Consider the following 26,712-nt stretch of genomic DNA (forward strand, 5'->3'; position numbering starts at 1 on the left):
GGTTTCTCTGTGTAGCCCTGGCTGTTCTGGAACTTTCTCTGTACACCAGGCTAGCTTTAAACTCACAGATCCATTTGCCTCTGCCCCCCAGTGCTGGCATCAAAAAATTTCACCACCACATGTAGCAGGTTGTTGAATCTTAAAAACATAATTTTCACCATTTTGACTATTTAATGATAAAGCAACATAAAAATTTTTGACTCTTTCCTCCAAGTGTTCAGATGCCCTCACTCTGCTCATCCAATCTGTACAAAGACAGCCACTGGTAGGGCTAGAAATACATCTGAACCTAAGCCAGGCACTGTAGGTCATACACATCCTTGGCAGGATGCTGAGTTCAGTAAGGCTGCAGAAGTGATTTTGGCTGTGGAGACTGAAGGCGTACACTCCACCCTTGATATAGAATCAGGGATGTATGACACAGGCCATCTGGGCAGTGTTACCCGGACCACGAGATATCAGATGGTACTTAGGGGAGTTTGGTCATTGAGTAGAAAGACCTCCTAGCTAGAGAGAACCAAGGATCCTAGGGGCTCCCTCCCAAGCTCTGTAGAGACACCAGTCTCAACCCACAGCCCATCCCTAACTCACAGGACGGCCTGTTGCTCCCATTACGGATATACAAAACCACTGGGTTGCCCACTGGTGCCTTCCCCACAACCCCAGGGTCCCTGGGCGACTGATGTTGGCTATGATGCTGACACTGGGTCTACAGAGGAAGCCCTAATCCTGCCATGAGAAGCTGACCAGCAAGGGCACCCCTCTGTGGGCTGCTTTCTCCACTTCCGTTTCTACACAGGATGTAACGTTTGGTTTGTAAAACTCTTGCTTAAACCACCACCAGGCAGACAGATGGGGGCCTGGGCAGGCAGCCTCAGTTCCCTGGCTCTAAGATGAACTGACGGAAAGCTGGACTGCTACGGTGGGCGAGTCTCAGACCCATATGACAGGGCCTGGAATATTCTAAAACTTAATTCTGGGAGTGGATTAACGCACACTGAGTGGATGGATTCAGGGGAAGTGTGGAAGGCACTCTGGAGAGACCCTGGTGCCAGGGGTGACTCTGACTCTGTCCCTTCTATAAACAGAAAACAGACTTTCTGTAGATGCCAGGGAGGCAGAGGATGGAGACCGCCGACCTGCCTGGGTCCTTGGCTAGCAGTCAGTTCAAAGGCAGATTTCAAGGCCAAACTGGTGGACATGAGAGAGGCTTCCAGGACTAAGTTGGACAGTGACCCACACCAGGCGACATCTTCAGCCAACGATACAAAGAGTATACCTGGGAAATGGTTCTAAGGCAGAAGGCACAAACATCCCCTCTATCTCAGGGCAGGCAATGCTGCCTACAGCTATCTCCATCAAAATGCCTCGGGAAGCAGTAAGCACCTGCAATGGTATCCCCACCCCTTGGACAATGCTGGGCAGAGCCTGGGGTGTGTGGGCTCTAACCAGGACCGTCTGAGCACTCTGACATGGAGAGAAAGGGAGATGAACTTGTGCAAGAGGAGGGGGAGGTGGACCAGAGGCAAGGGGCACCCTGAGCTGAGTCCCCATAGCTCACACCTTGGCTGCTGTCCTTGAAGAGGCAAGAAGGGACAGGTGTGGGGAGGTTGGGGGCCCTAACAGCCGCAGCTGCTCGGCTGTGGGGGTGGGGTATCGCCAAGGGCTGGGCCTTTTCCATTGCTGCCTGGGCTGGAGCTGGGTTCCAGGGATTCATTCATCTTGTCGCAGATGATGTCCACCAGGCGCTCGAACACCTGCTTCACGTTGATATTCTCCTTGGCGCTGGCCTCAAAGAACTCAAAACCTGGATGGGAAGAAGGTGGGGACAGTTTTGACAGTCATGTGAGTCCCAAAGGACTGGGCCTAGAAAGTGGAGTTGTTCAAACCTGTATTCTGAGCTCACTCCTGCTGATCTGCTGTGTGTGTGTGTGTGTGTGTGTGTGAGTGTGTGTATGCACATGTGTGTATACATGTGTGGATGCTTGTGTGTGTGCATGTGTGTGGGTATGCACACATGTGTGTGGCAGGTGCACACATGTGTGACAGGTGCACATGTGTGTGAGTGCACATGTGTGTGTATGCACATGTGTATGTGGGGTGCATATGTGTGTGTAAGTGTGTTGTCCCTCAGCTGCCATCACCATTTTTCTGAGACAGGGTCTTTCAATGGCTTAAAACTCATCAAGCAGGCTTGACTGGCTAGACCATAAGCCCCTCAGGATGACATGTGTATACTGCCGTACCTGATTGTTTGAATGTAGATCCTTCCCAGCCTCTGTCAACCGTTTTAAAGTTCTGAGACAAAATTTCACTGTGTAGCAATGTTGAAATAGTTCATAGAGCCACCAACTCAGCAATCCTCCTGCCTCAGAGTGTCAGAGTGCAGTGATTACAGGCTACACCACTATGCCCAGCTAAGAGTCTTCAGAAGACAGACAGATGGCTCAGTAGTAAAGGCTTTTGTTACCAAGTCTGATGATTTGAGTTTAATCCCCCAAATTTACAAGACCTCCACAGGTTGTGTGTGTGTGTGTGTGTGTGTATGCATGGGCATGTGTCACCCAGAGACACTAAATAAATAATGAGGCTAGAGAGATGATGGATCAGCCATTAAGAGCACTGAATGTTCTTCCAGAGGACCTGGGTTCAATTCCCAGCACCTGCATAGTACCGCACAACTCTCTGTAACTCTAGGTCGAGGGGAATCTGACGTCTGCAGTACATGATGCACTGATGTATATATGCAGGTAAAACACCCATATATATTTAAAAAAGAGAAGCCATGCAGTAGTGTTGCACACCTTTAATCCCAGCACTCAGAAGGCAAAGGCAGGTGGATCTCTGTGAGTTCAAGGCCAGCCTGGTTTACGGAGTGAGTTCTAGGACAGCCAGGGCTACACAAGAAACATTATCTCTAACACCCCCCCCCCGGGGGGAGGTAAAAACTGTAATTTAAAGCAGTGTTAGGGGGGCTATGGAGATGATGCCCAGATGGTAAAGTGCTTGCCTTTCAAGAATGAGAACCTGGGTTCAGAGCCCCAGTACTTTCCCTTCCACTTTTTAAAAAGCTGGGTGTGGTAGAACATGCTTGCAATCCAGTGCTTCGGGACTGGAGGCTGATGACTTCCTGGATCTTACTGGATCTCAACTTGCCTATCCTACTTGTGGAGTTCCAGATAAGCTGTCTCAGAGAGAGGGTGGATGTTCCCTAAAAATAACACCTGGTGTCCTCTGGCCTCCACTTGTATGCATATGCAAACCTAATAAAATTAGGGCAGAGTGTACACCCATAATCCCTGCAGTATAGAGGTCGAACATGGAGACTTCTGATTTCAGAGTCAGCCTGAGCAACAAAGTTAGAGCTGCTATCAAAAGAAAATTTAAAAATGTAACATGTAGCATGCATAAGGCCCTGGATTTGATCCCCAGAACTGGGATCAACAAGGAGACAGCTCAACCCATAAAAGCACTCGCCTGAGTTCAAGCCCTGGAACACACAGGGAAGGCGAAACCTACTCCTGACGTCCTCTGACCTTCACACGTGCACGGTGGTGCACACTAATAATAAAGGGCATAACCAATTAAATTAGTAAACTCTTAATATGAGGGTGTGTGTGTGTAGGCATAATGGTGCATGCTTGTAATCCTAGGACTCAAGGCTGAGACAGGAGAACGCTGAAAGCTGAGACCCAGCTTGGGCTATATTGAGGCCATTTCTCCTGCCCCAGCTCAGAAAGGACATAATGAGAAGCTGGAGGGGAAAAAATGCTTAGCATGAGAAAGTCCATCTGATTTCTAGAATTGAGAGTAATCCTGATTTCCACTTCATAGTCATCTCTGCTGCTAGGATGGACCAGCCCAAGGAGGACATTATTCTTCCTGTAGCTCTTGGTCCCTGGTATAAAGCATGGATGGAGGAGACACTGGGGTATATTGTTCAGTGCAGGATTGGAAACCAGTGCAAGACAGGTCCTCCACCAGGGAGCCAGCCCCTCACTGGGGGATTCTAGACAGAGGCGCTCTCTACCTCTGAGCCATGCTTAGAGCCATGCCTCCAGCCCCTCACTGGGGGATTCTGGGTAGGTGCTCTACTGCTAAGCCGCAGCCCTGAGTAAATGCTCAGAAGCCACTCACAGAGTGACTGAATGGTGAATATTATGGGGTGCATGAACTCAGCTCTTACATCCTGGTGAAATCCGTGCTGCTCTACTCTCTTCTCAGGGAAATCTGGTGTTTTATTATCACATGTCTGCATTCTTCAGATTTCTTTTATTTGTTGGACTTCTCTTTTTTGTTATAGTTTTTGTGTGTGTGTTTTTTTTTTTTTTGAAGAGAGTCTCACTATTACAGCTTTGCCAGATCTAGAACTTGCAATGTAGCCCAGGCCAGCCTTGAACTTCTGCCTTCTAAGTGTCTTTTCTTTGGTTCTAACAGGGTCTCATGGAGACCTTTGTGGCCTGTAACTCATTGTGTAGCTTAGGTTGACTTTGAACCTGATCCCCCTGCCTCTGCCTCTGCTTCCTGAATGCTGGGATGAGAAGCATGTACCACAGTACCTTGTTGTATGTGACCCTGGAGATGGAATCCTGAGGCCTCATGCATACTAGGTGAGGACACTACCAACTGAGCTATATATACCCTACAACACTTTGGGATTTTTTGTTTATTAATTTATTTTAATTTTTAAAATTTATTTTATGCATATGTATGTGCCTGACTGGATATATGTGCAAACAGTTATCAGCTGCCATGTAGGTGCTGCGAATCGAACCTAGGTCCTTTGCAAGAACAGAAAATATTTTTTTTCCCTTTGGTTTTTCGAGACAGTGTTTCTTGTGTAGTCTTGGCTGTCCTGGAACTCACTCTGTAGACCAGGCTGGCCTCGGACTCAGAAATCCACCTGCCTCTGCCTCCCAAGTGCTGGGATTAAAGGCGTGTGCCACCACTGCCCGGCCCTCTCCAGCTCTTGTTTCTCTGCTTAAGAGAGTGTCTCGTTATGTATTCTGGGTTAACCTTTACCTCATGGCAATTTGGTTGCAAGCTCCTGCAACATTTAGGTGTGATTTAGGTGAGACTCACTACACTTGGATCTTTACAGGGAAATCTTACAACAAATCAATATCCTGAGTAAAAGGGAAGCCTGCAGTTCCAGCAATTTGGGAGGTTAAGATAGAGGATCGAGAGTTCAAAGTTCAGCCAGGCAGTGGTGGTGCATGCCTTTAACCCCAGCACTTAGGAGACAGAGGCAGATGGATTTCTGAGTTTGAGGCCAACCTGGTCTACAGAGTGAGTTCCAGGACAGCCAGGGCTACACAGAGAAACCCTGTCTCAAAAAACCAAAAGAATTCAAAGTTCAGCTTGGGCTAGTGAGACTGTCTAAACTAACTAACTAACTAACTAACTAGCTAACTAACTAACAATGTCAAGCTTAGGTTGGTGGTGTTGCTCAGTGGTAGGGTATCTCCCAAATGGGAGGACATGGCTTATATATGGGCATGTTTATGGGTTATCTCAGAGTGTTTGGTGTATGTGCACATCTGGGTGGAGGTATATGAGTCTCTATTGGAGGCAGAAAGGATGTCAGAGGTCCTGCTTTCTCACACATTCCATAAATACCTAAAGCTACCTGGGCAGCCAGCAAGTACCAGTGATCCTCATCCCAGCCCTCCACAGTGCAGGGGTTACAGGCATGAAAGCTGGTGTAGGGGTGGTGTGTGTGTGTGTGTGTGTGTGTGTGTGTGCCGGGGATTCTAAAACAGACTCATGTTTGCACGACAACAAAAACATTCTTACTCCCTTACCCACTAAGCCATCTCCCCAGCCCCAACACATGGGTATCCCCTTGCCCTCCAGATCTCAGATAACCACTGTGGGACTGGGATTCAAGGGTGAAGACAGGGTATGGAGCTAGGATACAGGGCCTGTGGCTCAGGTTGGGCACTAACCAAGATCATCGGCGAGCTTCCGGCCATCCTCAGCAGGTACGACCCGTTCGTCCTCCAGGTCACACTTGTTCCCCACGAGGATCACCTGGGCGTTGTCCCAGGAATAGGTTTTGATCTGTGTAGCCCTGTGGAGTTGTAGACATTGAAAGTGAGGTTAGGATTGGGAAGGGGAGAACAAAGGCTCGTGGCGTGTCAGTGTTTGGCCAGTGCTTACCAGTCCTGCACCGCAGTGAAGGACTCCTGGTTGGCGATGTCATACATGAGCAGGAAGCCCATGGCTCCTCGGTAGTAGGCCGTGGTGATTGTCCGGTAGCGCTCCTGGCCTGCTGTGTCCTGGGCAAACAACCATTAGTCAGCGAGGTAGACCACCTGCTCCCCACCTGACTCTGCGGGACCCTGAAAGGGACCCAGGTCTACTCTTGTGGCCCAATCTGATGGGAGAAGAGTGGTGTTCCCTTCACAGGCCCAGTGTGCCCAGAGGTATGGCTCCACCCTCACAGTCCAATCTGATTGGAGGAAAACTGGTCTTCCCTCATGGCCCAGACTGATGGGCAGGCATGACCCTACCCTCACCTGATGGGAGACATTCCAGGCATGTAGACCAGTCCCATTGTCTCATCTTGAAAACTCAGTTAACTGACTTAGCTCTGCCCTGGATGGACTCTACTGTACAGAGCTATCCCCCATTTATGAGCTTCCTAACCTTGTATCTAAGAACCCATGTAACAGTCACAATGAAGAGCCATCTGGGCCTCAGGGCATCATCTTGATCTGCTTCTGGTCACCTTGTCACCATGATGATATCAACAACTTGGCCAGACAGGATGTAGCACTGAGCCTGGCAGCCTCATGGGAGTCAAGATGGTTCCCAAATTATTCCTCACTAGTCACTGATACTTCCAAGAAGTGCCTTCTGTCCACCTTGTCTCTCCTCAGGACACCCAAGGGAGCTGTGTTCCCACACCCTGGTGGACTTCCCTCAGAGACAAAAGATGCCTCCCTGCCCCAAGCTACTCTCTGTGTCTGCTCAGATTTTCTGCTGACTGCTCTTCCACAACCCTACATGGCTACTCGCCCCACCCAAATCTGCAGCTTGATCCTCTTGTCATGTCGATAGACTGTCTTGACCTTGAAGTCGATGCCCACTGTGCTCACGAAGGCGGGGGTGAAGGAGTCGTCAGCATAGCGGAACAGGAAGGATGTCTTGCCCACGCTGCTGTTCCCGATCAAGAGCAGTTTGAACATGTAGTCAAAGTTCTGATCAGCAGCATCCCTTGGGCTGGCAGGGGGCTCACTAGCGGATGCCATCTTGGTGGGATCTGCTTGGAGGGGAGACCAGAAATCCTGATGTGAAAGAGTGGAATCCTATAAGGGAGTGGCTACTGTAAGGGTGAGCTTTTGGGTCTGTTGGTTTCAAGAATTACTTCTTCCAACATGTGGATCTGGGATCAAACTCAGGTCTTCAGGCTGGGCAGAAAGTGCCTTTTCCCGCAAAGCCATCCCTAGCCCTAGTTTTGAACTCAGGACCTTCAGAAGAGTAGTTAGTGCTCTTACCCGCTGAGCCATCTCGCCAGTCCGCTAGCCCTAGTTTTATTTATTATTTATTTATGGAGACAAGGTCACTATGGAGCCAGACTAGGGATCCATAGTGACTGAGGTATAGGGCTGACAGGTATATACAGCTTTGGCCAAGAGGGAGCCAGGCCCGGCCTCTTTGACAAATAAAATGGCAGGTACCCACTTGGGAGACTAACTGGGCCTTTAAACCTTATGCTATATGTATAGAAACTCCCCTCACCCCAGGAGACAGGGAAAGGGTTAAAGTGGATTTGGAGAGGACAGGACAGGCACCAGCTAAATTCAACATCCAGGCCCTGATGGAAGCCACCATCAGCCACCTTGGGGCTGTAGTTACAGTAAACTGCCTGACCTGGGCTCTAAGAATCTAAGTCAGGTTGTCTGAAAGAGCTGCTCTTAACAGCGGAGCCATCTCTCTCCTCCTCTCATTTTCTCCTTTTTCATTCTTTAAGGAAAGACTTCAGGTGGCTCAGGCTGACCTCAAACTCCCCTGTAGTGGATCCTTGCCTCTGATTCTTGTGGTATTCACCAATAAACTTCTGCTGAGTCCTTCTCTGCACCAGGCACAGGTCTCTGAAGAGACAAGGCTGTACACAAGACAGACGAACACCACAGCGTGAGGGCTGTGGTTGCTATTTAATCTTTACACAAAGGTAAAGCTGAGGGCTAGGGAGGACTTAGCAGAGCACTCACCCGAAGCCCCAGCACCCAGTAAACCAGGTGTGATGTGCACACCTGTAATGCCTGCACCCGGGGGAAGTGGAGACAGATAGTATCAGGAGTTCAAAGCCATCCTGTGCTACATTGGAAGTCTGGTACCAAACTGGGATGAGCTATATGAAAACCTCTCTCAGAAAGGAAGAAAGGAAGAAAGGAAGAAAGGAAGAAAGAAAGGAAGAAAGAAAGGAAGAAAGAAAGAAGGAAGGAAGAAAAGAAGGAAGAAGGAAGGAGGGAAGAAAGGAAGAAAAAAGAAGGAAAGAAAGAATGGGAAAGAAATATTGAACCTTTATAGGGGAAGGTTCTGATCATCTCCCTCCAGGTGCTGGACAGGTAAAATTCAGGGCCCGTTGAGGGTGGGGGGCGTGGTGGTGAGGAAGCTGCACGGGCTGCAAACTGGACTTTGCCCAGTGTAAGCAGCTGGTATGGCCAGGTGTGAGCAGGTGTGTGTGTGTGTGACTGCCAGCTAGACAGACAGAGCCCCTTCCATCAGGGCCTGGATGCTGAATTTAGCTGGTGCCTGTCCTGTCTTCTCCAAATCCACTTTAACCCTTTCCCTGTCTCCCGAGGTGAGGGGAGTTTCTATACATATAGCCTAAGGTGTAAAGGCCCAGTTAGGCTCCCAAGTGGGTACCTGCCATTTTATTTGTCAAAGAGGCCGGGCCTGGCTCCCTCTTGGCCAAAGCTGACTCACCCCAGCCATGGTCCACAAAGACAGGGCTGAAAGTCATCAAATCCAAGAGAATTATCCTAGCCACTTAATGATCACAAAACCCACCACCCCATATCCTGCTGTTTTATATCTACCCACACTCCAGCATGCTGTTTTATCCAAATCCAGGGTGCCCTTCCAAGCTCTCCCCCAACCCCCCACCCCCGCTTTACTTTCTCCAGCTGTCTAGCTTAGAGTCGCTCTCCGAAGCTCAAGCAAAAGTATTTCTCAACGGCTTTCGGTGTTTTCTGTTTCTCTGCCCCGTGCTTTTCTAAGGAGAACTCAGCCAACCCCACCCTGTGTTCCGGGAGAACGAGTTTGAGGAGGGACTGCAAAGCGTCGGTCCAGGCAGAGCCTCCAGGCTAGCCCCTGCCTCACCACAGCTCCTCTTCCGGGCCATCTAGGGGGTCCCCTTGGCCCTCAAGGCTGGCATCCGAACTGTCACTGCACGGCGTGCACCAGCAAGTGCCTCCCCCATCACCATATGGCGCCCTCGCTCGCCCCCCAGCTGAGCTTCTCGCCCACCCCGCCACCGTTCGCGGAGCTTTCCGGGTGCGGGGAACCCAGAAGAGCCAGCAGCGCTGACTGGGGGTGCGGGACCCAGGCTCGCGAGGGCCCCAGTTCAACCCTGTCATAGTGCTCGCGCGAATCGGCAGGTTGGCTGGTGCACTCGCTCCCGGGCTCACCTCGGGTCCCGCCTAGCACACCAGGATCCGCCCACGAAGTTGCTACGGCCCGCACAGGGCTGCGACCCTCGCCCCACAGCCGCCGTCGCTGCCAACACGGACACCCGGATCCCGCGCCGGCTCCGCCCAGGTGGAGCGGGCGAGGCCGCAGCGAGAGTGGGAGAGGTGCGCGGGTGGGGCCTAGGAAGGGCGGGGCGGCATGAGAGTCGGGGTGGGCGTGGCCTGCTGGAGACTGGGATGCCTCAAGAGTGCTAGCGGAGTGGGCGAGCCTTGCAGGCGGAGGTGGGGTCTGGTAAGGGCGGGACCACCTCAAGAGGCGTCGAGGGTGGGCGGGGAGTCGAGAGGGTGGGACCTGCTAGTGTGGCAGGGGCAAGGGCAGGGGCAGGGGCAGGGGCAGGGCCGGGGGCGGAGTGGTAGGGGTTTGGGAGTGCGAGAGAGTGTGTCATCCTGAGCTACAGGCATTAAGTGCCATCAGAGCCTCTTTTCCTAAGTAGAGGTAGAAAATACTTTCTATGCACTCTGTGGTTGTTCTAGCCCCACCTCCCCTTTTCTAGAACTGTTAACTCCGAACATATTTAACCTGTCTCAACCTTAAGACTTGTTTTAATTTTGGGGTCTGGAGAGATGGCTCTGCGGTTAAAAGCACTTGTTCTTTTTGTTTGTTTGTTTTTCGAGACAGAGTTTCTCTGTGTAGCCCTGGCTGTCCTGGAACTCTGCCTCCCAAGTGTTGGGATTAAAGGCATGTGCCACCACTGCCAGGCGAAAAGCACTTGTTCTTGCTGAGGATATGAGTTTGAGTCTCAGCACTCACATGGTGGCTCATAACTCCAGTTCCGGAGGACCTGACCCCTCCCCTTCTTACTTCATCATGCTGCAAGAGCCCACGTGGTGCAGACAGGCAGACAAAACACTCGTGTAAAAATTTTTTTTTTTTTCTGACAAGGACTTATTTAGTCCAGGCTTGCCTCAAAGCCTTTATGTAGCCAAGAATAAATGTTAACTGATTCTCCACCTCCCAAGGTCTGGGATTAAAGGTGTACAAAGCCATGCTCTTCCTAGCGAATCCGCTTCAGCACAATTCACGTTAAAGCTTTGGGGGCAGCTGTTGTTCCCTGAGGCATCTGGGTGAGCAGAGAAGTTCAAGTTTCTGTGTGTGTATAGTGTGTGTGTGTGCATGTGTGTATAGTGAAACAGCAGCTCCCAAAGCCTCCAGGATGTCACTCACTTAGGCTCACGTCCCAGGGTGGATGCTAGGGGCTAAGGAAAGATGTTCTATCCTGTCTTGTAAACACCTTTAAAAAAAAATTGCGGGGCTGGTGAGATGGCTCAGTGGTTAAGAGCACTGACTGTTCTTCTGAAGGTCCTGAGTTCAAATCCCAGCAACCACGTGGTGGCTCACAACCATCCATAATGAGATCTGACGCCCTCTTCTGGAGTGTCTGAAGACAGCTACAGTGTACTTACATATAATAAATAAAAAATTGCAGGGCAGTGGTGGCACATGCCTTTAATCTCAGTACCTGGGAGGCAGAGGCAGGCAGATTTCTGAGTTCGAGGCTAGCCTGGTCTACAGAGTGAGTGCCAGGACAGCCAGGGCTACACAGAGAAACCCTGTCTCGAAAATACAAAAAAAAAAAAAAAAATTATTTATGTATGAGTACACTGTCGCTGTTTTTAGACACACCAGAAGAGGTCATTGGATCTCATTACAGATGGTTGTGAGCCACCATGTGGTTGCTGGGAACTGAACTCAGGACCTCTGGAAGAACAGTCAGTGCTCTTAACCACTGAACCATCTCTCTAGCCCGTAAACACTTCTTATAGTGACATGCCACTTCTGTTCACATCTCATCAGCAAAGCAAGTCATAATGTCACTTCCAGTGTCGGCAGGATAGGAAATAAGATTGTGCCTGGGAGGTAGGAACCTGCTGCCATTGCAGTAACACATGATAAGGGCAGTGGTTAGAGCTCAGCAGGTATACAGAAGGTACACAATATATGATTAGAGACATGCTGGAACTTCAATAGCTCACACACCAATGTGTCATGCCACCAAGAATGGGGCAACCGGCGGCGGCTGTGCTATACAAGCACACACACGTGCACACACACACACACACACACACACATACCACCTTGCTTCTCCTGGGGTGAAAATAAAGACCATAACCATCTCCAAAGAAGCATTTATTGACACATAGGGCCTATGTTAGAGGCTCCTGAGCCCCAGGGCAAGGGCCGCAAGGCAGAAGCCATTGCTCAGCAGGCACCCCAGGTTGCAGAGGGAAGACAGGCCATGGTAGTGGAAGAATTTCCGTCGTAGAGCACTGTATTTGGGGTCCTTCTCCCGCAGCTGGCGGTAGGGGTCAGGGCCCTGGAGGCTGCCTGGTACCTCTGTCCCCAGGCCTCGTTCTTTCTCTATACTCTGCAGGGCCCACATGATGGCCGTGGTGCGAGCCTCGAGCCAGCGAGCATTGATGGTGGCCAGTGTGAGGCTCAGAAGCAGTAGGGTAAGCTGAGGACAGTGACAGAGTGATGGGGAGGTGAGGTGAGGGGGCACTGAGAAGCTTAGGGACCCCCAAGAGAGAGCATGCCTGCATCCTCACGGGCCAGAGTTCCCTGAAAACAGCAGTTCTTCCTACCGCCTTTTCTCCTGTGCTCTGCTACTGTTCCCTGGACACAGAGACCTCCTCTTCAAAACAAAATCTATTTTTTTGTAGTACTGAGAACTGATTGATCCTGGGGCCTCAGTCAAAGTGCAAGTGTCTACTACTAAGCTACATGCCCTGCCCTCTTTCCTCTTGTGCAGATGTGGTATATGTATTTGTTCATATGTGTGCAACACATGCTCTCAGGTGCATGTGTTCATATGTGTGCAACACATGCTCGCAGGTGCATGTGCATGTGTTTTTGTGGAGGGCAGAAGTTGCCTTTGGGCTTTATACCATTTTCTTCTTTTCTATTTTTTAATTTATTGAATTTACTTATTTGCATGTGTGCATGCATGTATACATGCATGTATGCATGTGTGTATGCCATAGTATGTGTGTGCAGCCTGGACCACAGCTTGAGGGAATCATTTCTCTTCTTCCACTGTGTAGACCCTCAGGGAACCAACTCAAACTGCTCCCAGGCTTGGCAGCTTGCTAAACCGTTTTTGAGATGTCTCTCATTGGTCCTGGAACCACCTCATGAAGCTAGCTGACTGTTTGGCCAGGGAACTTCAAGGCCTGTCTCCACCCTTGACTCCCACCTCCTCCTATGATGGGTACCACCTCTGTGTTCGGTGTTTGAATGGATGCTGAGGACTCAAACCTGGGTCTCATGTTTGCATGGCAAGCACTCTTCTGTCCAAGTCATCCCCCAGCCTCCGCTCTTTTCAGTTTGAGATGAGGTCTCACTAAGTTGCCTGGGCTGGAGTGGAACTTGCTCGCTACATAGCCAAAGCTGACCTTAAACTTGCAATCCTCCTGCTCAGGCCTCCCAAATAGCTGGGATGATGGGCTTACCCATCTTCTCTCCCCAAAATTAAGACAGATAGCACTAACTGTTCTTTGATTCTCCCTGCCCCAAAACACACAGCTTAAAATAGCACATCTCTTCTGTGTCCCCATCTTAGACCCAAGGAACTGACAGTGGACCAACAGGAAATGAACTAAACACCCGGGGAATATAAGTTACCCATAACCCTCTCTGATCTCTAGATTATTCTTTTGGAGGGAGCAGGTTGAGACAGGATCTCAGTAGCTCAAAGACAAAGTTGGTTTCAAACTTCCTATGTAACTGACCCTGGCCTTGAACCCCTGACCTCCACCTCTCAAGACTCCACTTGAGGAGGCCCCACTACATCAGCCTTGGCCTTTGTATTTAAATGCTTACTTTTAGTTCATTGGTTTTTTGTTTTTGTTGGTTTTGCTTTGTTTTGAGACAAGGTCTCTCTTTGCAGCCCTGGCTGTCCTGGAACTGTCTAGTAGACCAGGCTAGCTTCGAACTCACAGAAATTCTCCTGTCTCTGGCTCCAGAATGCTGGAACTAAAGTTAAGAACCACTAGACCTGGCTTGTTTTTGTTGTTTGATACAAGGTCTTACTATGTAGTCCAGGCTGGCCTGGAACTTCTGCAGTCTCCATGGCACAGCCCCCCACCTCCTGGGGGACATGTGACAGCCCCCCTCTTCCTGGGGTGATGTGTGTATATGTACACCACCACATCAGATTGATGGGTTACCCCTGAAACACACATAAGGTCTCACCCACCCACATCTGAAAACTTCAAGAGCAGAGGGAGAGAGAGTAAGGAAAGCTGAGCTGCAGGGATTGTTTCTTACATTGTGGCTGAGGGGGTGTGTGGACAGGACTGGGGAAACCTCAATTCCCAGTCCGTCTAGTTTTTAAACAATGAACTGAGGTCAGTGCCTTGGCTCAGCTGAGTCATTCCAGTTTGGCAAAAGGCCCAGCTATTGGGCAGAGAGGAAATAAGAGCAAGTGGGGAAGATAAGGCTGGGCAGAGAGGGCTGCTGGGAGAAGCAGGATGTGTGCACCACTCAAGGATACCCAGTGATTAGTTCAGTCTTCTCTAAGAAAAAGAGGCATTCCTTTGTCCCTTTCAAAACAATGTCACTGGACCTGATGGTGGTGGCACACACCGGTAGGCTAGCCTGAAGAAGTGGAAGCAGGAGAATCACAAGTTTGAGGCACACCTTTAATCCCAGCAGTTGGGAGGCAGAGACAGGTGGATCTCTGGGTGACAGGTAGGGAAACATAGAGAAATTCTGCTATCAAAAAACAAAAACAAAAAAAAGAAGAAAATAATAAAAATAAATCTTAAAGAAAATTTCATAGGTGATGGAGCTAATTTGGTAGGGTGCCTGTCTGGCGTCCACAAAGCCTTGGGTTTGATTCCTAACACTTCATAAAACTGTGTGTAGTAGAACATGCCTGTGATTTCAGGAGGCAGGAGGGTCAGAAGTTCAAGACCCTGTCTCAAAAAAAAAAAAAAAATAGACACTACTATCCATGTAGGTAAAAACAAAAAAACAAAAAAACAAAAAAACAGCAAGGCTCTAGGTTTCATCCCCCAGCACTGTGAAAAATAGCATTAAATAAAGGACTGGGGAGATCCAGTCAGTAAAGAGTTTGCCATAAAGGCATGAGGACCTGAGTTAAATCAGCCAACACCCATGTTAAAAAAGCCAGGCAAGCCGGGTGGTGGTGGCACACGCCTTTAGTCCCAGCACTTGGGAGGCAGAGGCAGGCAGATTTCTGAGTTTGAGGCCAGCTTGGTCTACAGAGTGAGTTCCAGGACAGCCAGGGCTACACAGAGAAACCCTGTCTCGAAAAACAAAAAACAAAAAACAAACAAACAAACAAAAAAAGCCAGGCATGAAGTCTCATGCCTATGGTCTCATGCTGGGGAGACAGAGCTAGAAGGATCCCTGGAGATTTCCAGCCAGCTTGTCTGACCAAATCAGTGAGAGCTTCAGGTTCAATGAGAGACTACAGGTGGGGTGGTATAAACCTTTAAGCCCAGCACTTAGAATGCAGAAGCAGGTGGATCTTTGTGAGTTCGAGGCCAGCCTGGTCTATATAGTGAGTTCCAGGACAGCCGGGGCTCTGTAGAGAGACCCTGTCTCAGAAGAACAAAAATAAATAAATAAGCTGGGTGGTGGTGGCACACACATTTAATTCTAGCACTCAGGAGGCAAAGGCAGGCTGATCTCTGAGTTCATGGCCATTCTGGTGTACAGAGTGAATTCTAGGATAGCCAAGGCTACACAGAGAAAGTCTGTCTTTTTTTGGGGGTTGGGGTGGGGTGTTGAGACAGACTTTCTCTGTGTAGCCCTGGCTATCCTGGAACTCTCTGTAGACCAAGCTGGCGTCAGGAATCCGCCTGCCTCTGCCTCCTGAGTGCTGGGATTAAAGGCGTGTGCCACCACTGCTTGGTGAGAAAAAGCCTGTCTTAAAAGTCATATATATTAGAGAAAGACACCTAACATCAACCCCTGGTCTCTATACATGATTGTACACATGTGCACATGAATGTACACATACAAACACACACACATACACACAAACACTGAAATAAAACACAGTGTCCTTAAGTGCTCACTGGAGTTTTGGGGACCCTCAAATCCTCATACCTGACTGACTTCCCACAGTGTGAGGTGAATCCAGGCTCTCTGTGGTGCCAAGATACAGAGGTTGATGAAGGCACAGCCCAAGGAGATGTGAAAATAGACTGGGAAGAGCTTGCTCTGCACGAGTCCGAACGTGTGCCTTGGGATGCTCCGAAAAAGCAGGAAGCCTGGGAGGTGGAGGACCACAAACACCCGTTAGGACACTTCCAGATCCCGCCCCCACTCAGTTCTCACCTAAATAACGGTTGGAGGGTCCCTACCTGAAGCAAAGGTCACCCACATTTGCATGCCCCAGGCACCAGACAAGACCAGCAAGTGGATCACTTTAATCAGGCTTCCTAGGTCCTCACCTTCTTCCATTCCGCCGCCCTGCGAAGGAAGCAGCGGTGACTCAGCTTAACCTTCAACCTTTGCCCCCAGCTCTGAGGCCTTGGTGGAGAGTGCATAGGGCCAGCCTCCCACTGGTGCAAAGATGAGAGAAAACAGCCTGGAAATGGCAGTTGGAAGACCCAAAGCCCAAGCCCAACCAGTCGATCTGAGCTCAGGCTTGGGGATGGAACTGTGGCTTTGGGGTCAGGGGCTTCGTTGGTGTTGGCCTCACATTCTCTCCTCCATACTTGAAAAATAATAGTAATAATAATAAATAATAATCTCACCCACTATGAAGGCTCATACTTGGAAGACGGAGACAGGAGGGTTGCCACTTTTCTAGCTCAAGATTAGAAAGATTCCTCAATTTCAAAAAGCGTTTAAAGCCATAGAAACTGGCCTGCCTGTTGATTCACAGTTGTGATCCCAACATATCAGCGGATGATGCAGGAAAATCACTGAGTTTGAGGACTGCCTGAGATACAGTGAGGCTATCTCAAAATAAGTAATCAAACATCTCAGGCTCCTGCTGGGCAAGTTGCTCAGCGGGCAGAGCGCTTGCCTCACGTGCAGGCAGACCTGCGCTCGCATAAAACAGGCTCTGGCTCTCTTCTGTCATTCCAGCACAAATGTAGAAACAGGAGGGGCAGGACTTGGAGGTCAACCAGAGATACATGAGACCTTGTCTCAAAACCAAAATTCTAGAACAAAAGGCTCTCTTTAAACCCCAATGTCCACTGCACGCCAAAAGCTTGAATCCCAGCAGCTCAAATTCACATCCCAAGGTCTTCAGGGATTACCCTAGCTCTGCAGACATCTAAGGGCCCTCATTCGGAAACCCGAGGTATCCTAGGAACACCCCAAAGCACCCCCGGGCCCCCCATCTGACCCCACCGTTGGAGCACCCGAGGTCAGGCGTAGGGACCAAGAACCGGGCAGCTCCTGCGCAGCTCCCGCTCGCCTGAGACCGCCCAGGTTTTCTTCCGCCCCGCAGGCCTCGCCCCACCTCTCTGTCAGCCAGAAGCCAATAAAATCACAGCTCTGACTCCTCTGGACTCGCCTACTTAGGGATTGCCTTGTTGGTTTGCGGAAATCAACCGGCCGTCTCGCCTCTCCAAATTTTATCCAGTCACATCGAAGATTCTCAGGCGCCAATGAGCTCCGCGCCTGACAGGGAGCGAGCGGAGTGAGCGGGCGTGGCTTAAGGGAGGACCACGCCCTTCTCTGTGACTCCACCTTTGGCCTCCTAGCGTTTTCCAACGATGGTGTCCCCAGGAGATCAAAACTTCTGCGTCACAGCTGGGGACTGGCTTCGTGGTCCCTGATGGGAGAGCATGAACAGGTGGTATGCGGTAGTGAATCGGGTGACTGGAGGGGTGTTAGATTGACAGAACAAGGGGCAGGGCTAATAGCAATGGTTACACCCCCAAGCTCGAAAAATTCTCTGGCGAAGCGGAAAGCAGAAGATTCAGTTGGGGTTGGGGTGGGGGGCAGGCACGGTTGGGGACCTTCTGGTGGTGAAGCTCAGAAATGCCTCTTTGCTTTCCCGCTCTAATCGTCTAGGGTATCTGTGGTCCTCAGGTGACATTCTAGAACAAATTTTCGTTTACAAGCACTGGACTAAATCTGTGTAATCAGGGCAGCCCAATAATATATATATATATATATATGTGTGTGTGTGTGTATGCATATATATATGTAATATATATATATATTATATATATATATATATATATATATATATATTTTTTTTCCCTCCAGACAGATTCTCACTGTGTAGCACTGGCTGGCCTGGAGCTAGCTTTGTAGACTAGGCTGTCCTGAAACTCAGGAATCCCCTGAGTTCTGGGATTAAAAGGGTTGAACTGCCACATCCTGTCCTTTATGTGTTTTGTTTGTTTTCAGATTTTAAAATTTTGTTTTCTATGTTTTAACGATTTGCTTGTATGTATGTCTGGGCACTGCTTTTGCGTCCAGTGCCTGTAGAGGTAAGAAGAGGGCATCAAATCCTCTGGGACTGGAGACACAGAGGTTGTGAGTCACCATATGGGTGCTGGCAATTGAACCTGGGTACTCAGGAAAAGCAGCTAAACCAACTCTCAAGGCATTTTTTTTAAAAAGGTTTTTGTGACAGAGTCTCTTGCCCTGACTGGACTGAGACTCACTAAATAGACCAGACTGGCCTCGAACTCAGAGAGATTTGCCTGCCTCTGCCTCCCGAGTGCTGGGATTAAAGGCGTGTGACTTCTTTCTGTCCTTTTAGCATAAAGCCTTGCTATCCTTGTTGTGTCTTGGGACACATGCCAGAGGACAACTTTATGCAGTTGGTTCTCTCCTCCCACCTTTAAGCTCGCCACTGGGCATCTGTTCATGTTGTCAGGCATGGTAGCAAGCACCCTGCTCCATGAGCCCTCTCTCCAGCCCTGCAAGCTTTATGTCTTTATGTGGAAGTCTGCTTCTCATAACCTAACCCCACCCCTGTGTTTGGGTTTACCTCTCTTCTGACTTCCACTTCTGCCAATACTGAGGAGATTCTGGCTGGAAGATCTCTGAGGAGTCTCTTTGGGGAGACTCTAAAGAGCGTAGGCATCTGGGGCTGGTTCTCAGTGGGCAGAGCACCTGCCTAGCATGCAGCTGGGTTCCACCCCAGGACCATGTAAACTGAATGCTGTGACACACGCTTGCCATCCTAGGCACCCGGGAGGTAGAAGATGAAGGATCAGGAGTTCAAGATCATCCTTGGTTACATAATGAGTTGGAGGCCAGCCTGAGCTACATGAGACTCTGTTTCAAAACATTAAGTAGCTAAAAATAAAAGGATCAGGGGTTAGAGACTGGTCTCAGAGCTCCTCCCCCATCCCCCTTCTGCAGTGACCCTCTTTTGGCTGGCCTATCCCAGGACTCTGACTACTGTGTCTCTCATCTCTGCTCACCTCCCTCACTCTCCATCACAACTTGGCCTGCTAAGGAGAGGGGCAAGTACTCACCACCCCTTGGGGAGCCTGGTAGACATTTGGAGGCCTGGGAGGGGCTGACAATTACAAGTCGCTTTCACTTGTCCCTGAAGGAAACCGTTGTCCCCTAGGGCCCTCCTCAGACAAGGCTTTGGACTGTATGACCCACTGGTTCAGGAGTTTGGAGCCTGAGATCATCACTACTGCTTCCGAACAAGCAGGGAAGTCTGGGGCCTGGCAGAAGGAGTGGGACTCAGAACCTCAGCCTCATGAGGCTACGTCCTACTCCAGCTCAGACTTGGGCAAGGACCATTATCATGACCAGGACCTTGTGAAGAGGAACCACAGCATAGCCAAGGTTACCCCCACTTAGGGTATCCTCATTAACCTAAGGATGAACTTGCTGTGTACTACTGTGAAGCACAGGGAAGGTTCTGCAGGGCAGGCTCTGTACTCAGTTTCAGCACCTAGAGCAGCACTGCCCGAGGGAAAGAGGGAGGGAGGGAGGGAGGACCTGGAGCAATCCTACTTGGGGTGTCTTTGCTTGTTTGTCACAAGACAGTGTCTACTGTAGCCCAATCTGACTCTGAATTTGCTCTTTAGCCAAAGCTGAATTTGAATTCCTGTTTCTTATGTTTGCATCTCCTCAATGCACATTATATCTTTGTTGGTTGTTTTGTGTTTTCTGAAACAGGGTTTCTTTGTGTAAACCTGGCTGTCCTGGAGCTTGCTCTGTAGACCAGGCTGGTCTGGAACTCAAAGGTGTGCCTGCCTTTGTTTTCTAAGTACTGGGATTAAAGGTGTGCACACCACTGCCTGGCCTGACTTTCATTTTTTGAAGGTGTGTGTTTGTGTGTGTGTGTGTGTGTGTGTACATGAGTGCAATTCCTGGAGAGGCTAGAAGAGGGCACTAGATCCCTAGAGTTGAAGTTCAGGTAGTTAGTTATGAGCCTTCTGACCTGGAAAATTGGGTCTTCCTCAAGAACATTATGCATTTTTTTTTTTAAAAAAAGGCTGGTCTGAAACTATGTAGTCTAGGATGACCTCAGACTCACAAAGATCCACCTGCTACTGCCTCCCAAGTGTGTGTGTGTGTGTGTGTGTGTGTGTGTGTGTGTGTGTGTGAGTATGTGCACTTTAGTGCAAGGTGTTCTTGGAGGCCAGAAGAGCACATTGAAGCTCCTGGAGGTGGTGTTTTAAATGGTTGTGGGCCACCTAACCTGGATGCTGGGGCCAAAATCTTAGACCCCTGAAAGACCAGAACATTAAACTATCTCTTCAGACATGAGGATGCCTGATTTTTTTGTGTGGTTGTTTGGTTGGTTGGTTGATTGGTTTTGTGTCTATATGGTTTCTTATTGTGCATGAGACTCATACTAGTGACTATAATTGTGTGTCCATATGGCTGATTGTGATCAACAGCTTGCGGCTGGGTGGTGGTGGTGCACACCTTTAATCCCATCACTTGGGAGGCAGAGGTAGGCAGATCTCTGTGAAACTGAGGCCACCCTGGTCTACACAGTGAGTTCTAGGACAGCCAGAGCTGCACACAGAAACCGTGCCTCAAACAACAAACAAACAAACAACAGTTTGTAGTGTGTCAAGTAAGTGCTGATCATGTTATAGATATTGCTGTAGTTGATGTCTTGCACTCCCAAGGAGAAAGGTCAAACCAAGGACAGCCTGGCATCTGCTTTCTCTCAGGGTCAACCCAGAGTCCCATAGACCTAGAGGTGAGGCACACAAGTGCACTTCTAAGCATGTGCAGATGATAAATTTGGAGGAAGGGGTCCTGGATGAATGCCCCGGACATAGTTTTCCCTGATTTGGGATAACCAGAACTCAGGAGAACCACTCCTGCCCCACCCTGCGGGTAGGGCTGCAATAAGGTAAACTATCTAAGGATACATTCTCACATTCCTCTCCTCTTGCCCCAGAAGTCCCTGGAGCCGAACTCTGCCAAAGTAAAAGGTGAGCGTGAGCCTGGAGGGGAAGTCTTTGGGGTTTCTATGCCCGCTTAATTTTCACTTCTATATTTACTCCCTATGTTTGAGGGTGTGTGCCATGACCTTTGAAGGTCAGAGGACAACTTACCAGGGTTGGTCCCTGGGATCGAACTCAAGTCACCTGTCTTAGTGACAAGCACCTACCCACAGAGCCACCATGCAGGGCCACTTTCTACTTTCTTCTTTGCCAGTTGAAGCTCCATGCTCATTAAATGCTTCAAGGGGGTTTCCTGCTCTATGCCTGCCCCTCTACTTCCTCTATTGTCCCCATCTCTGCCCTGATCTTACCTCAGCCATGGCTCACCCTGGCCTCCGCCCACAGTTAAGAACACCATGCTAATTTCTGACTCTCAGAAGCTCTTGAGATGTGAACTGGAGTCTCTCAGGACCCAGCTGCAGGCTCAGAGCAAGGTGAGTCCCCTCCGCCCTCTGCACCCCTGTTCTCATCCTTCTCCCCACTCCAAGGGGCCTCATCTCCTGCCCCTCCAGGCTTTTGAGTTCCTGAATCACTCGGTGACTATGCTGGAGAAGGAGAGCTGCCTACAACAGATTAAGATCCAGCAGCTTGAAGGTGAGGGTGAGGCAGAGGCCAAGGTCTCAGGAAGTCTGTGGTGAGTGGAAAAATAAGTTCCAGGTCAAGGTCAAAGCTAGCCTCAGGCCCACATCTGATTCCCACCTTTTGGGGCTGGGCCTCAGTTGGTAGGGCACATGAATGAAGTCCCGGGTTCCATCTTCAGCCTGGAATAAAGCTGGAGCAGGTGGTGTGTGCCTGTTATCTCAGCACTTGGGAGACAAAAGCAAGAGGACTGTTCAAGGTTATCTAATTAGGGAGCTGAAAGTCAGCCCAGGCTAGAGATTCTGGCTGGGAAATAAAAAAATAAGAACAGACGCCTCAGGCTGAGGGATGGCTTGTCAGGTATGAGCACTGACTGCTCATGCAAAGGACTCAGGTTATGTTCCCAGTATCCACGTGGTAGCCATAACCCTCTATAACTTCAGTTCCAGCTAATAGGATACCTTCTTCTGACCTCCATGGGCACCAGGCAAAATGCCCACAAAACATAAGCCACATTAAATAAAAATAAGTAATCCTAAAATTTAAAAATATTCTAGGGCCCAGGAAATGGCTCTGTTTTATATATATATGGTACACTTAATCCCGGTCCTTTAGAGTTGGAGATAGTAAGAATCCTGGGCTCCCTTGCTAGCCAGTCTACCCGAATCGTCAAGCTTCAGGCTCAGTAAGAGACTCTGTATCAAAAGATAAGGTGGAAAAGAATTACCTTCCTACCTCACACACAGCCTGTACACCTGTGCACACACCTGCGCAAACGTGAACATGTACATACACATAGATCCCCACGCACAAAAATAAAGCCAAGAGAATCCAACCATCTCTACAGAAGTGCTGAGCCCTACGAGCCGTCAAGGAGAGAAGGATGGCCGTAAGAGGAGCACAGAGCACGGCCTCCAGGAGCTGTATGGGGCCCTGGCTCAAGGCCTGCAGGGGTTGCAGAAGACACTGAAGGAAGGCGAGGAGCTGCAACGGAGCCGAACCACTCGCTGCCTGCAGCTGTTGGCTCAGGAGATCCGAGACAGGTGTGTGTGGGCAGGAGGGCAGCATGGAGGTTTCAAAAAGCAGGCCACCAGGGCTGGAGAGATGCCTCAGCGGTTAAGAGCATTGACTGATCTTCCAGAGGTCCTGAGTTCAATTCCCAGCAACCACATGGTAGCTCACAACCATCTGTAATAATGGGAACTGATGCCCTCTTCTGGTGTGTCTGAAGACAGCTACAGTGTATTCATATACATAAATGAATCAATCTTTAAAAGAAAGAAGGAAAGAAGGAAAGAAAGAGAGCAGACCACCATTGGATAGAAGAACTTAATTGAGTGGAAGGCTTGGGGGACACAACACGGGGACAGGAAAGGACACTCAGAGGATATAGGTGGCTAAAGAGTGGGTGTTAAGTCTAAGGGACCTAGAAGGTTAGGGAGACAGAAAGCTGGAGGTGGGATGGGGAAGGAGGCAGGGACTCAGAAGATTAGGGAGCGGAGATGCTGGAGAGTAAAAATCAAGAACAGAAGGCTGGGAAGATCGAGGTAGGAAAGAGAAAGTAGACTGAAAGGTGAACGGATTGGGGGGCTGTGGGCGGAGTCTGGGACTGGGTGGAGCCTCGGGCTGTGGACCAATTTTGAGGTTGTAAGCAGTGGAGAGAGCCTAACGTCCTGGCAGGAGCTAGGGCGGTGGGAGGAGTCTGTGGCTGTTGTGCTGGGCAGATGGGGGCTTGGGAGGCTATGGAGGCCTGGGGAATGGGCTGGGCCTGTGGGTCTAGGCTCCTCTCTCCCTTCAGCAAGAAGTTCCTGTGGGAGGAACTGGAGCTGGTGCGGGAAGAGGTGACTTTCATCTATCAGAAGCTCCGTGAGTTCCTGGCAGCCTGGAAGGGATGTGGGGCTACCCTACTTCCCCTGTTCACCGTGCCCCCTCTTCCCTGACAGAGGACCAGGAGGATGAGATCTCAGAGAATCTCCTGAATATCCAGAAGATGCAGAAAACACAGGTGAAATGCCGCAAGGTGAGCAGAGAAGTGAGTGCTTGAGCGACACCTGGCCAAGGGGTGCTTCCTCTGGCTTCCACCACTGGACTCGATCTAGGAGGCAGAATTCAAAGCTCAGCTCTAGCCGGGCAGTGGTGGTGCACGCGCCTTTAATCCCAGGCACTTGAGAGGCAGAAGCAGACAGATTTCTGAGTTCGAGGCCAGCGTGGTCTACACAGAGTGAGTTCCAGGACAGCCAGGGCTGAGAAACCCTGTCTCGGAAAAACAGAACAAAACAAAACAAATCAAAGCCCAGCCCTGCCACTTAATGCTATGTGATTATGGGCGAATCACTTTTCCTCTTCGGGCTCAATTTGCCTCTCCATTGTAATGGGTGTACCAGCTTGGATCCCTCCCTGATCAGAAAGTTGTGCTTGCTGAGGATTCCATACTCTCAGCCTGGAATTGAAGTGGTGCATCACGATTACCTTTTCCTATGGTCATCATTACTTGTGTGTCTAATCACTTGCTCTCTCTCCACCCATCCCAAACCTCAGGTTCTGACCAAGATGAAGCAGCAGGAGTGTGATTTATCTTCATGGCCAGAGGCTGAGGGGGTGCCCGCAGAAGGCAGTGGTTGCTGTAAGGATGACCTCCAGAGGGAGCTGGGTGACATATGGTGAGGCTAGCTTCCGGTGTGACCTCTGATCCCCTAACCCTGCTCTAACCTGCTTCTCTACCCACTGCATCTGCAACCCAGTTAGTTCCTACTTCTTCTAGGTATCATCCCTTCTTCAGCTGCTCTCTCCCTAGCTCTGATTCAGGGGTACCCTGGATACCCCAGCATCTCTTGGGGCCCCTGTCTCTCTGTCTCCCCCACAGGTCTGCTGTTCACAGTCTGCAGAGCTCCATCGACTGTCTTGCTTTGTCCATGGGCGCCAGACCCAGGGCCTCCAGTCTCAGGGGTGAGGAGCCAAATGTAATGGGGGAGGTCACTCTGAGCCTCATGTGTATGAAGCCACCTTTAGGGGGGTCGCATAGGCTGGGGTTCCAGGCTGCATTGCATAGCTGAGAGACTGGTTGAGATTTCGAAGAAGGCAGAACCCCAGAAATTAGGGAGTGGGTAAAAGAGGACCTCAAACCCAGGACCAGCCTGGGTGTTTCATACATGAGCCACTTTGGGGTCACATTTAGGATCTGTGAGATTTTTTTTCCTTTCTTTTTTTTGAGATATAGTCTTACATAGCCTAGATTAACTTAAATTCACTAGGTAGTAGTAGTCAAGGATGACCTGAACTTCCGGCCCACCTACTTCCACCTCCTCTGTTCTGGGCTTAGAGATGTGGATGTGTGCTCTGTGGATTTTGTTTTGTTTTGTTTTGTTTGTTTTGTTTTTCAAGATAGGGTTTCTCTGTGTAGCCCTGGATATCCTGGAACTTACTCTGTAGACCAGGCTGGCCCGGAACTCAGAAATCTGCTTGCCTCTGTCTCCCAAGTGCTGGGATTAAAGGCGTGTGCCACCACTGCCCAGCTGAATTTTTTAAAGATGTACTTTTTTTATTTTATATTTGTTAGTGTTTTCCATATATCTGTGCACTGCCTGCATGCCTGATGCCTCAGAGGCCAGAAGAAGGCACCAGACCCTTTGGAACTGGAATTGCAGATGGTTTGAGCCACTATGTGGGCACCGGGAATTGAATATAGGTCCTTTGGAAGAGTAGACAGTAGTACTTTTAACCACCGAGCCACCTCTCTGGCCCTGTATGTTTTTTTTTTTTAAAGATGTATTTATTTTATGTATGTGAGTACACTGTAGCTGTCTTCACATACACCAGAGGAGGGCATCATATCTCATTACAGATGGTTATGAGCCACATGTAGTTGCTGGGATTTGAACTCAGGACCTCTAGAAGAGTAGTCAGTGCTCTTAACCACTGAGCCATCTCTCAAGCCCCTATGGAATGTTTTTAAGGGAACATTTAAAGGGCCATTGATATGATTTGGGTTACTTTGGGTCACCCAAGGGATGTGGGTGTCTGGATTATAAATCAGTATGGTTTCATCTCAAGGGATGTGGAGTCTGTATTCTGAAGTTGCTAGAGGGTCATATTGAGGATCTGAAGGCCCAGGATGGCATGTCTCTCCCACAGACCAGAAAGGACACCAGTGCCAGAGTTCTCAGTGCCCATCCTGGGACTCGGATTCTGACTGGGAGAGACCTTTCAGCAAGAGTGGATCCTATCCTCCTGGTACAGACCCTACTCAGCCCCTCTTTATCCCTTATCATCTGGCCCACTTGTGACTCCCACAGTGTAAACCTTGAGGCTGGCACTCTGTCTGGGCATTTGGTCCCTGAGTTCTCCTGGTTCAAACCAGACCACGACCTACCTTCTCTCCCTGTAGCTTGAGCAGCTGGGACTGCTTGCCCTGAAGACCCCTCCAGAGAGAAAATAAACTAGCTGAGACCCTCCTCCTTCCTGGACTTTTGCACCTGCTGGTTCAAGAGTCTGGGATCCTCCCCATGCCAACCCCAAATAACTATAATCTCTGTCTCTCTGTGTCTCTCTCTGTCTCTCTCTCTCTCTTGAGACAGGGTTTCTCTGCATAGCCCTGGCTGTCCTGAAACTCACAAGGCTGCCCTTGAACTCAGAAATCTGCCTGCCTCTGTCTCCCAAGCACTAGGATTAAAGGCATGTGCCACCACCGCCTGGCTAACTCTCTTATCTCAAAGGATGCAGAGACTGGGCACTTTTGAGGATGTGAGGACAGTAAGACAAGACTTAGAGTGTGCCGGGCGGTGGTGGCGTACGCGTTTAATCCCAGCACTTGGGAGGCAGAGGCAGGTAGATTTCTGAGTTGAAGGCCAGCCTGGTTTATAGAGTGAGTTCCAGGACAGCCAGGGGTAAACAGAGAAACCCTGTCTCGGAAAACCAAAACCAAAAAAAAAGACTTAGAGTGTATTAGTGATCCAAGGCATGTGATCCAAGGGCTTGGGAGGTAGGTGGAAGTAGGCATATCACTTTAAAGTTAACATAGCAAGTATGAGACTAGCCCGAGCCACAGGAGACC

The 26,712-nt window shown here is 49.7% G+C and overlaps 3 protein-coding genes across 21 annotated transcripts; 1 reads left to right on the plus strand and 2 right to left on the minus strand.

Moving 5' to 3' along the window:
* Window positions 1-127: 127 nt before the first annotated feature.
* Window positions 128-9,821, minus strand: Rab3d (RAB3D, member RAS oncogene family). 3 transcript variants are annotated; one of them, XM_031345199.1, is made up of 5 exons: window positions 9,642-9,821; window positions 7,077-7,267; window positions 6,163-6,281; window positions 5,949-6,073; window positions 128-1,807 (listed from the first exon to the last, which is right to left on the minus strand). In XM_031345199.1, exons 2-5 carry the CDS (start codon window positions 7,254-7,256, stop codon window positions 1,620-1,622), a joined length of 612 nt encoding a protein of 203 aa, XP_031201059.1. In that variant the 5' UTR covers window positions 7,257-7,267; window positions 9,642-9,821; the 3' UTR covers window positions 128-1,619. The 3 variants fall into 3 exon arrangements, with proteins under 3 accessions (XP_031201059.1, XP_031201058.1, XP_031201057.1); XM_031345198.1 differs by having other exon boundaries at window positions 7,029-7,270; window positions 9,642-9,816; XM_031345197.1 differs by having other exon boundaries at window positions 7,029-7,267; window positions 9,642-9,815.
* A 1,995-nt stretch (window positions 9,822-11,816) lies between these two features.
* Tmem205 (transmembrane protein 205) lies at window positions 11,817-17,390 on the minus strand. 5 transcript variants are annotated; one of them, XM_031344869.1, is made up of 4 exons: window positions 17,041-17,390; window positions 16,038-16,146; window positions 15,781-15,944; window positions 11,817-12,157 (listed from the first exon to the last, which is right to left on the minus strand). In XM_031344869.1, the coding sequence occupies exons 2-4, from the start codon at window positions 16,135-16,137 to the stop codon at window positions 11,852-11,854; spliced, it is 570 nt and encodes a 189-aa protein (XP_031200729.1). In that variant the 5' UTR covers window positions 16,138-16,146; window positions 17,041-17,390; the 3' UTR covers window positions 11,817-11,851. The 5 variants fall into 5 exon arrangements, with proteins under 5 accessions (XP_031200729.1, XP_031200727.1, XP_031200726.1 ...); XM_031344867.1 differs by having other exon boundaries at window positions 17,211-17,319; XM_031344866.1 differs by having other exon boundaries at window positions 17,207-17,316.
* Window positions 17,193-26,195, plus strand: Ccdc159 (coiled-coil domain containing 159). 13 transcript variants are annotated; one of them, XR_004111697.1, is made up of 13 exons: window positions 17,193-17,491; window positions 19,018-19,121; window positions 19,232-19,458; window positions 21,038-21,071; window positions 21,429-21,517; window positions 21,596-21,677; window positions 22,510-22,705; window positions 23,461-23,528; window positions 23,606-23,682; window positions 24,201-24,322; window positions 24,526-24,608; window positions 25,713-25,892; window positions 26,047-26,195. XR_004111697.1 is itself a non-coding variant. In XM_031344857.1 (13 exons), the coding sequence occupies exons 1-13, from the start codon at window positions 17,481-17,483 to the stop codon at window positions 26,049-26,051; spliced, it is 1,197 nt and encodes a 398-aa protein (XP_031200717.1). In that variant the 5' UTR covers window positions 17,193-17,480; the 3' UTR covers window positions 26,052-26,194. The 13 variants fall into 13 exon arrangements, 12 of the variants coding, with proteins under 12 accessions (XP_031200717.1, XP_031200719.1, XP_031200712.1 ...); XM_031344857.1 differs by having other exon boundaries at window positions 25,794-25,892; window positions 26,047-26,194; XM_031344859.1 differs by lacking the exon at window positions 26,047-26,195 and having other exon boundaries at window positions 25,713-25,910.
* The last annotated feature ends 517 nt before the right edge of the window (window positions 26,196-26,712 follow it).

Source organism: Mastomys coucha, unplaced genomic scaffold (genome assembly GCF_008632895.1).
Source record: "Mastomys coucha isolate ucsf_1 unplaced genomic scaffold, UCSF_Mcou_1 pScaffold23, whole genome shotgun sequence".
NCBI lineage: Eukaryota > Metazoa > Chordata > Mammalia > Rodentia > Muridae > Mastomys > Mastomys coucha.